Source organism: Suillus discolor (genome assembly GCF_016758755.1).
Source record: "Suillus discolor strain FC423 chromosome Unknown F5147scaffold_75, whole genome shotgun sequence".
In the NCBI taxonomy this organism is placed as follows: domain Eukaryota; kingdom Fungi; phylum Basidiomycota; class Agaricomycetes; order Boletales; family Suillaceae; genus Suillus; species Suillus discolor.
In genome coordinates this window covers 218,887-230,005 of record NW_024541322.1, presented here as the reverse complement: position 1 = coordinate 230,005, position 11,119 = coordinate 218,887, and the positions used below count along the sequence as shown (strand labels likewise).

Sequence of the window (11,119 nt, the reverse complement as noted above, 5' to 3'; positions counted from 1 at the left end):
AGAATTGCATTAGGGTCTCGTCCGTGGTGATCAGCAAGTCTTGAAGCCCATCTGCTTTCATTCCATACGTGGAATGAGCAGCGATACCCCGCGTTTGACTTCTGTGACACGGAATGCGATGCAAGGCAGACGGAGTCTGCAGTTGGTGAAGACGGGAACATGAATGTTCCCGAGCATGTTATACAACTTGAAAGCTGAATCTACAGGCACAATGGTTCGCAACGAAGAAACCGCTGTCTGGATCTCATCTTCAGACAATGATGGTAGGGAGTATGGCGGGGTTGCATATGGGATGATGTCGGCTGGAAGGCAACTATTGAACTCGGACGATTATCCGACCCAGTCCAGGGAAGTAATGTCGCCCGATCTAGCCACGATCTCCTGCAGGAGCCGGCCGAGCGCATTTTGGTTCTTCTCGCCATATATTACAGGCAGGTGGACGCCGAAGATACCAAACAACGAGTACGCGATGTCTTCCTGCATCGTGGTGACACGTTTTAATGCCCATCGCAGCTTCTCTCGAGCATCTCTCATCCCTGGACGGAAGGAGATCAGGGCCTGTGCATCTATTCCCGTCGCATACTCCAACTCCTTATGATTGCTTGGGACTCTTTGTGGTTGGGAGAGCGATCATTTGTATATAATGACCAGTCCTTCTGATAAAATATAACGACTTTCGGAGCGACGAATTCTTGAAAGGTCCATCCCCGTTCGTTCCAAACACTACTCGCCAGTGCGCCGGACGGGGATGAAGGAGGAACATCGGATAGGTAGACTATGGTGAGCGCTGAGTGACGGTACCAGACGAACATGGAATTGACCGATTCTTGAAGCTCGACGTTGTTGCTCTTGTCGATGCAGCATGTATCCATCCACGCCCAGAAATACCCCGCATCACGAGCGATTTTGCAGAACGACTGCAGTTTTGCGGTGCCATTAAGTCCATCCAGCTCGTACACGGCTTTGTCCTGGATGTGGTGCAGCGACGCCTCCGTCTCTTCCCACCTGTGTGATAGCAAAACGCAACGGAATTGCATCGCCACCACCTCCTTGATGCGTTCCATTTCGAGATTCGAACGCTTCGTTATGGATGACAAAAGCTCCTTGTATTCTGGACTTGTTTTGAAGAAGTTCAGCTGTGCTGCTCGGTCGCACAAAAGACCCCGTAGAAGTGTTGAGCAGACGAAGGGGGGCGTTGCTGAGTTCAATCCAAACCGCTCTTCGAATAGCATCTTCTGCTTCTGATGGACAGACGTACTGCTGACGCAGATCTGCAGAATAAGATAGGCATTTAAAGACGAGGTAGTAATGTTCCATGGCTTACCTCGTATCTGAGCTTCGGGAGCTTCGTCCAACCTGGACAACATGATTGTGAAGGCCTCGATGGCTTCTTCGTAACGTTGCGCGCCACGCAGCGCTGAGTGTGACAACTGGTACCCAACATGAGACGAAGGATTGAGTTCGATGACCTATGCATCGCCGAAGTCAACATGGGCTACGAAAACGTGGATGCCATCGCACCTTTCGCGCGTCGAGGAGTGCATCCTCCCATAGCATTTTACTCAACTTTGCCTGGCTGCGATTTCCAAAGACAACATCGGATGCATAATCCAGGTCGATCGCCATCGAGTATAGATCAATAGCTTTGTCGTAATCGCTTGCAGCGAAGGCGGCATCTCCGTTGGCAGAGCAGAGTGCGTTGCATTGCTGTTTGAAATCTGAGAGGAATACAGGTGAGAATTGTAGCCTGCGCAACATTACTGGCTCTAGACTCGCCGTTGGACCAATCAAGGCAGTCGGCTTTGGTGATTTCGTCACTCGAAATCATCATGTGTTAGTATGATTTCACGGCTTCTTGGAGTTTACCCGTCCGAAGGAGTGCATCACAGCGTTTATGGCGTGCCTTTCGCCACAACGACTTAAGGTCCCAGCCAAAGAGCTGGACAAGAGATTCAGTTATGAAACGTTATGCATGCATCATCTTGACGTACCACCACCAAATCTTCATATACTTCATGAATGTTCGATTTCGATGATGAATCGCTAGAGTCGATACCGGCAGTGAAATGGTCGGTGGCTTCGTCGTAACGTGCACCATCCAAGGCTTTCATTCCGAGTTGAACGTGTAGATATGCCTAATGTACGAGTTGTAAAGATGAGTGTTGAAACGTTGATGACCAAGCATGGATGACACTTACTTGCACGATGCTAGATGCGAGAGTGTCGGCATTCGGACAACCGGCAGCGAGCTCCTTGAGGAGCATGCTTGCCTCGTCATGTTGATCTGCATTGAAAAACGCGATGGCCTGAAATACGCGATGAGGGGAAGAGTATGCGAGGCAAATGTAACATACCATACCTTGATCAATAGCAGAAAATGAACGATTTCTGAATCCTGGTCCGTGTACATGGATGCAACATCAAAAGCTGCCCTCGCATCCAGGACGCGACCTTTTCCACAGAGAGCAATACCCTTGGAGATATAGCCCGTCAATGAGGGCTGAACCCCGATGGACTATGTCACCGTCGAGTTAGTGTATAAGGCGGTGATGATGCTCACCTTGATTGCATCCAGAAGGGCGCAGTCCCAGTCGTATTTTCGCGCCATGACGAATGGCCGATGGGCGTAGGAAGTATGGTTGTTCGGACTGGTGTTGATATCTTGAGTGAGTAGTCCTTCGGCGGTAGATAAGTCTCCATTTACACATGCAATACGGGAGGTCGTGATGGCTAGGATCTGCACGAAACATGCTCTAATTGTGGTAAATATGAGTCAAGAACGGAACATGCCTTTGAGCGATGGACGTAGGGAATATGGTTATTCGCGTCGGTATTGATATCTTGCGTGAGTAGTTCTTCGTCAGTAGATAAGTCTCCATCTATGTATGCATCGAGGACGGTTGTGGTGGCAATAGTCTGCAAGAAGCATGCTCGATTTGTGGTATATGAGTCAGAGATGGAAACATACCTTTGGATGTATACCCTGAGGTACTGTCCACTCTGGGATCATCTTATCGCTACCTCCACTGAAGATGTGATTGCCGTCCATGGAGAAAGTGACGCATGAATTAGTGAGTGAGTGCTTGAAGACGGCAATGGTTTGTCGGTCGGAGAGCTGCCAGAGACGGGTGTGGCTGTCACTAGATGTAGATGCAACGAGTGTGCCAGCAGGATGAATGGCAATGGCATTGATGTGGTCAGTGTGGCCCGTCCAAGGATCACCGACCTGCTTCCAGGTTGTTGCATCCCATTCGCGTATATGTAGTAGGATCTACCCTATTGCCGCCTGTGAGAAGGCGTGTGCCGCATCGGGCGTCCATGCGAGTGACAAGTTGGATGATTTGTGAGCCTTGAAGGCTTGAAGCTGAAGCTTGAATGACGTGACGCGTTTCCTGGTGCCTGAATTGTAATTTTTTTTCGTTTGCCGCGATGACAAGAAGTTCTCCAGATTTGAGTTCGACTCTACCACTCTCTACCATTCCGCCAGTTATTTCAATATCCGTCATGTTTTATCATTGTTTTCACAGTGGCCACCCCTGGCCACCCATGCGTATGCGGCTTTTTAGAGGTTCCCACGGTCTTTCAGACTGAGTTTCTTGGTAATATTACGTACAGGCAATTATTAATGTTTATGGTAACTTGATTTTCGCAAGCAACCTGACTTCGTGAGGAACCGAACTAAAAGTAGTGATCGCAAAGACATCGAGGCGCATTCCAGGGAATAGATTGTGACAGCTGAATACGGGCTCTGTGATGAATATCGAAGCTCTATTACAGCATGCATTTGCTGATGTGGTACCTAAAATCGCACGAGCTTCTTTCAATCAACTGTTACAAACTTCTTCCCTACACCATCGTCCTGTAGCTGCACCTTCACGCGCTCGTTGGCTGTGATCTCAATATCGTTGAAACCTTGGAGTCTCAGACTCCCGACAGCGGGTGCCACGGTGGATGCCTTCCCTGCCTCAGCAGATGCCATAATGAGGTGAAGGGGGTTTGACGGATCGAAGGTGGTCCTATAGCCGCTGTTCCTTTTCCGAGCATGCAAGATGCTGTACAAAGGGGAGGCAAACATGAGGATGGTGATGACGGTGAAGGGAAGGATAGAGATAAAATATGCCGACCGCCGAGTCCAGCCTATCGTAGATATGTACATAGTCCCATTGACTACGGAGGAAAGGTTGCTTGGGATGGTGTTGTCGGGGAAGCTACCCACAACCATGAACCCGGAGTGAAGGAACTGCCGAGTGATTCTAAGTCAATTTAAATTGGACCCAAGGGATCAGAACCCTCACCGTGGCAGAAAATTCAACAATGCCACGCAACACTCCTCCTAAGAAGGACATAAACTTAAGGCGGGCGAAGAATCGCCTCTTGGACCCGAACCAAGTGGCACCCCGACAAGGACCCCGAAAAAACTTTGTCAACACCGCGCTCAACAGCGCCAACAGCGCCAACAGGCGCTCTTCCGTTCCGAGCGGATCATTTTCATTTTAGTTCTTATTCCAAATACTACTAACTTTAGATATCATCACCCATGACTGGCCCTCGCAGAAGTGTCAGTGTCGGCGCCAACTCTACGACATCATCCCGCACAACCTCTCCGACATATGGCCTAAACACCCGTAGAACGACTAGGACTAATACCTCCCAGGAAAACATAGAAGCATTGCCAAACAAGGTTAAGGACTCGACAACTGGCAAAGCATTCCTGGAGTCGAAACTACTCTGCCATGTGGGAGAACCGTTTACGTTACCCCACCTAATCTCGGCTCTATTCCAAGTCACCCAGATGTCCAGCACTACGCCGGTTCACGTCACCTCGGCTATACGTGCTGTAGCATTCATAATGAAAGAGCACGCTGCAAGCGAAATCGCTGAACTGGCCGCAAAACAAATCACTGACAACCTCACAGCCAAATTAGTAGACCACGTGGTAGCGGCAATATCTCCCCAAGTAGCACTCATCCATGACGCCTCACAAACCCTCAATGCCACCATCGAAGACTCGACAAGACTACACACCTCCATCGGCAGAGAAAGAGCTGAAAAAGAAGACAACGTCAAGACGGCAGCAGACCGGATCGAGGAAGCAGCGGATGCACTATACGACTCAGTAGAGACGTATCAGAAAGCTTTACAAATACTAACCCCCTCACTAGACGCTACGCAGGAGAAAATTGACCTACTTCATTCACAGATATCGAAAAACCCACCTGAGACTCAGCAAGCTCCACGTCCCACCTACAGCTCGGTGGTAGCGGCACAACTTCCGCCAATGGTAGACCAAGCCATCAGCAGAGCGGCAATTCGAGCTCGACAAGTCCTGTTGGACCCAAGGCCAGGCGAACAGTTATTCCCACAGAATACATCCAACCAGGACATCGCCAACAAACTCAAGAATGCCCTCACAGCAGTACGAAACGACTCAACCCCGCCAGGCACTATTCGCTCAGTCTCCACATTACGCAATGGGGGCATCATAGTAGAACTAGAAAACGAAACACTAGCCTCCTGGTTCAATTCCCCCAATGGTAAAGCTGCGATAGAAAGCCAACTAGACACCTCAGTATCGTTCCGCCAACATCTTTACACCCTAGTTCTAGAATACTTACCTACCATCACGCAGATCGACAGAGACGGTTTTCTCAGGGACATCGAACAAGAGAACTATCTTCCAGACGCAACTCTCGCCTCAATTCGTTGGATAAAACCCCCGCAGAAATGTTCCGCAGGCCAACGTAAAGCATTTGCGCTCCTACTAGTATCGAACATCCACGTCGCCAACAACATCATTCGGGAGGGATTATGTGTCGAAAGTGAAAGGATTAACGTGCGGAAAGACAAGAAAGAACCACTTCGCTGCGCTAAGTGCCAAAAATTCAATCACATAGCTAAGAACTGCTCCTCCCCCCAGGACGTATGCGGTACATGCGGAGAACAACACCGCACAGCCAACTGCAACGCATACCGAACTAATCGCTGTGTTAATTGTCGCAACCAAAGCCACGCCAGCTGGAGCAGATCTTGCCCCGAATTCGTCAAACGCCGCAAAGAAATAGACGAGAGGTTTCCAGAAAATCGCATGCCTTACTTCCCATCAGAACATGCATGGACTCACGTAGCGCATCCCCCTCGTCCCTCAAAAACGCTTACTCCACCCTCGCCGTCTATACGCCACTCTCAGGAGTCTGTCCCAAGCCAATACTATCAAACCACCATCCCATTCTCTCGCTCAACTCCCCGCGAAAGTTCACCTCAACGCCCCCAAGATAATGAAATACATAAACTAATTGCCTCCGCCTCCCCTTTCTATCCTCCTACTCGCGACTCTACTGATAGCATCCCCCCTAGCTCCCCACCTCATGCCTGAACACACCAACCTCCAGAACGATAGACTACGTATTTGGCAACAAAATCTCAACACGTCAATGGTCGCTCAAGCTTCGCTTCTCAACAACTCAGCTACCGCCAAAGACTGGGACTTAATACTAATCCAAGAACCATATATAAACTTCCTTCATAACACGAACGCCAACCACCGTTGGCACGTCCTATACCCGTCTAAACATCGCACTAATCCCCAACAGCGTTCTCGCGCGGTAATGCTTGTAAATACATCAATCAATACTAACACATGGAAACAGATACCCTTTCCCTCATCGGACGTTGTCATCCTTCAACTCTCAAGCCAAAACGGTCTCTGTACCATCTTCAACATATATAATGATTGTAATAACCAAGACACACTAACGGCTCTGGACTCCTTTCTAGAAACCAACATTGCGACAATCCGACCTACCGAGAACGACAACATGTTATGGATGGGAGATTTTAACCGACACCATCCGTTATGGGAGGAAACACGTAACCGTCACCTGTTCAATTACGCCGTGGCCAGCCCACTCATCGACTTAATCGCCAACTACGGCATGGTCCAACTGCTTCCCTGTGGCATACCTACCCTCCAAGCCTCAAACTCCGGCAACTGGACTAGACCAGATAATGTACTGGGCACGGAGCTAATTGTGGAAACAGTGGTATCCTGTGACACGGACCCAGGGCAACGAGGCCCTCGCACGGACCACGTACCCATCCTCCTCACCCTAGAACTGAACACGCCAAGGACCGACGCCGAACCCAGAAGGAATTGGAGGGAAGTTGATTGGGAGAAATTCGACAAACACCTACGAGACTCACTCGAACAATTCCCCCCAGCACCTCTCGCGTCTGAGGAAGAATTTCAGCAAGCAGCACGCAGACTCACCAATGCCATCACGGATGCCATGGATGCCAAGGTCCCCATCTCCAAACCATGTCCACACTCCAAACGTTGGTGGACGAAAGACCTCTCCAAACTTCGCCGTCAAGTGACGGATGCCAGCCGGCTAGCGTACCGTCTGCGAGGACTGCCGGATCACGAATGTCACGCGTCGCTCAAGACACTTAAGAACCGATACGCCAAACAGATCGAAACCACCAAACGCCAACACTGGATTGAGTGGCTGGAAAATATAGAAGGTAATGATATATGGACCGCTAACAAATATGTTTCCTCAGAATCCTCCGACGGCGGGAAAACCAGGATCCCTACCCTCACCACACGAAGACCTGACGGCACCCCCATCGAAGCTTCCACCAACCAGGAAAAGAGCACCGTACTAGCTGAGTCATTCTTCCCGCCACCCCCAATTGACAATTTGATCCCCCCAGACGTTATCTACCCTGACCCGGTATCTCCACACATCCTGTTCTCCCAACATGAAGTCACTCGCGCCATCAGCAAGTTAAATGGTTACAAGGCACCCGGACCGGACAATATATGTAACATAGTATATAAACGTTGTACTAACACTCTAGCACCATACCTAACACACCTCTTCAACGCGGCCTTCACGTACCGAACGTTCTACGAACCGTGGAAGCGCTTCACCACAGTAGTACTCCGGAAGCCGGGAAAACCCAATTATTCAATCCCCAAAGCGTTTCGCCCTATCGCCTTACTGAATACCTTAGGGAAACTTCTCACCGCAGTAGTAGCTGAGCGTCTAACCTTCACGTTGGAACGTCACCATCTACTCCCACACACCCATTTCGGCGGCAGACCAGGACGCTCAACAACGGACTCTCTACATCTACTCGAAGAAACGGTCAAAAACGCCTGGAGATCGCATAAGGTAGTATCCGCCCTATTCCTAGATATCGAGGGAGCATTTCCCAACGCGGTCACCAGTAGACTAATCCACAATATGCGTATGCGACGCATACCAAGAGAAGTAGTTGAATTCACGGAACGCTTACTAACTCAACGACAGACTCAGTTACGATTCGACGGGTTCACTTCAGACTGGATCCCCATCAACAACGGCATAGGCCAGGGGGACCCTCTTTCTATGATACTCTATATTATCTACAGCTCTGACCTAGTTGAAGTAGCAAAGAAACGAAACGGCCATGAAACGCTCAAAGAGCTCACTCTGGCATTTGTGGATGATACGGCATTTATTGCTATCGGTAACTCATTCGAAGACACCCATCAAACGCTAGCGGACATGCTCGAACGGCCTGGGGGAGGATATGACTGGTCCCATACTCACAACTCTAAGTTCGAAACTAATAAATTTGCTTTAATAGATTTTTTGATGAATCGTCAGCGAGCACGTCCCGACCTACACATCCGAGGCATAACCATTCATCCGACTCCCACCCACAGATTCCTTGGGGTAATCATAGACCAAGAGTTACGTTGGAACGCACAGGTCGACCATGCGGTAGCCAAGGGGACAACCTACGTATTTCAACTACGCAGGCTATCCTCAACAGCCAAAGGCCTCCCCCTACGACTCATGCGCCAACTCTACATGGCAGTCGCCATACCCAAGATGCTCTATGCAGCGGACCTATGGTTCACACCAATGTATCGCGATGGCACGGATCAACTGCAATGCGGATCAATCAAGGTAGCAAGAAAACTCTCTCGCGTTCAACGTATTGCGGCAATCGCAATAACAGGAGCTTTACGGACTACAGCCACTGATGTATTAGAAGCACATGCTAACTTACTCCCTATATCCCTTCTCCTACAGAACATATGCCACAGAGCAATCGTACGTATAGCCACTCACCCCAACTCCCATCCTCTGTATATCCCAATCCGTCGAGCAGCCAAACGTTACGTGCAATCGCACCGCTCATCGCTTCACCGCCTCACACGCCAATTCCGCATTGACCCGCAAGAAATTGAGACCCTAATCCCCGATCGCAAATCCCCAACCTCCTCCAACAAACACAAGGTACGGATCGCCTCCTCCAAAACTCAAGTAATAGAAGACCACGCAGCAAACAACGACGGTATCCAAGTATACACGGACGGGTCAGGACACGACGATAAGATAGGTGCAGCAGCCATTTTGTTCAGAGCTGGCCGTCGCCCACGCAAACTTTTATTTCATCTAGGTACCAAAGACGAACATACTGTGTTCGAAGCAGAAGCAGTTGGACTAACACTTGCAGCGGAACTCATAGCTACCGAAGAAAACATCTCCTTCCCCATCTCAATCTTCGTGGACAACCAGGCGGTAATCCAATCCGGTGAGAACCTCTACTCGAAACCAGGCTCATATTTGATCGACCGCTTCTGTAACAGAATGAACCGCCTAGCGAAGACACACGAAGATTTCGACATCACCCTCCATTGGATACCGGGCCATGCGGACATTCATGGCAACGAGGAAGTAGACAAATGCGCAAAGAAGGCCGCAGAAGGACGCCGCAATAACAGCCCACAGGAATCCCTCCCGGAATATCTAAGATACGGCACACTCCCGCTCAGCGTATCGGCACTTAAGGAAGCCCATCACAAAGCCACTCACGCCCGCTGGGTGAGACTCTGGAGCAAGTCGCCCAGATACGAACGCATCAACCGTATCGACACCAAAATCCTGCAACGCGCTTTCATTAAGTTAACGACGACCTTCCCCAAACGACTCACCGGCCTGTACATAGCGTTACGCACACAACACATCCCCCTCCATAAGTACCTGCATCGCATAGGAAAGGAACGCTCACCTCACTGCCCTCACTGCCCGGGAACCGACGAAACAGTCCCCCATCTCCTCCTAGACTGCCCCCAATATCGCCATGAACGCCACGCAATGATCACAGCCCTAGGCCGCGAAGCCACCTCTGTCGCGTTTCTCCTCTCAGACCCAGCCGCAACGTCGCACCTAGTGCGCTACATCAACACCACCGGAAGATTCAAAAATACGATAGGTGTGATCCCGTTACCTCACGAGCCAACAGCCTGATACAGCACATATTTGTAGATCCAACCTGTAAACACTAATGCGCCTCTCACCATCATGTACTAACACCATGTACAACACCCTCAACTCACTCACCCACTCGCCTACACGGAATCAAGCATCCACAGCGGCACAAGACATACGGACCCAGAATAGTCAGATCAGCCCAAAGACTATCCAAAATCCCTATACAAATGCCCACCTGACTCCTGTACTAGTTCGCCTCGAGCGACCGAGTATGTGTTTAGATTATGTCACGATAGTACATCAGCACGAAGAGCACCTATAAATCCCCCCACCAGAGTGGCGCGTCTAAAACGGCCGGCGGGAACGGCGGACTGGCAGGGGTACGCCCTATGTCAGGGCATTCGCGCACTCGGGGACGCAAATAGGGACACCGGGGGTCCCTTAGATTAGAAAGTAGTGTCCTACATAGAGTACAACTCTGCAAAGGACATAAATTGGATTCAAAAAAAAAAAAAAAAAAAAAAGGCGGGCGAAGACCTTGCGAAATAAAACTCACCAGCTTTTTGTAAACCTGCGTCTGAGTTCCAGCATTGTCATTGATAGATGTGTTAGTTGTTGAGGAATAGATGGAGTACAGAGTATCTCTGATCAAACTGCTCAGAAGCCCCTGCCAGTAGATACACTGAAATGCGACAGCTCCAGTGATGAATGACATTAACTGTTCATTCTCTGATCGGAAGGGGGTGGATGAAACGACCTCGGAAAAAATTAGGCCATTGGAATAATCGGCGCGGACTGTGGTTAGCATTGGGACCACTTCGCATACACTTGCGTCAAGGAACCTATAC

The 11,119-nt window shown here is 49.8% G+C and overlaps 1 protein-coding gene across 1 annotated transcript; it reads right to left on the bottom strand.

Annotated features, from left to right (window-relative positions):
• Nucleotides 1-3,693: 3,693 nt before the first annotated feature.
• Nucleotides 3,694-4,323, bottom strand: F5147DRAFT_718669 (uncharacterized protein). The gene is made up of 2 exons (XM_041438719.1): nt 4,296-4,323; nt 3,694-4,240 (listed from the first exon to the last, which is right to left on the bottom strand). Exon 2 carries the CDS (start codon nt 4,220-4,222, stop codon nt 3,821-3,823), a length of 402 nt encoding a protein of 133 aa, XP_041287837.1. The 5' UTR covers nt 4,223-4,240; nt 4,296-4,323; the 3' UTR covers nt 3,694-3,820.
• Between the last annotated feature and the right edge of the window lie 6,796 nt (nt 4,324-11,119).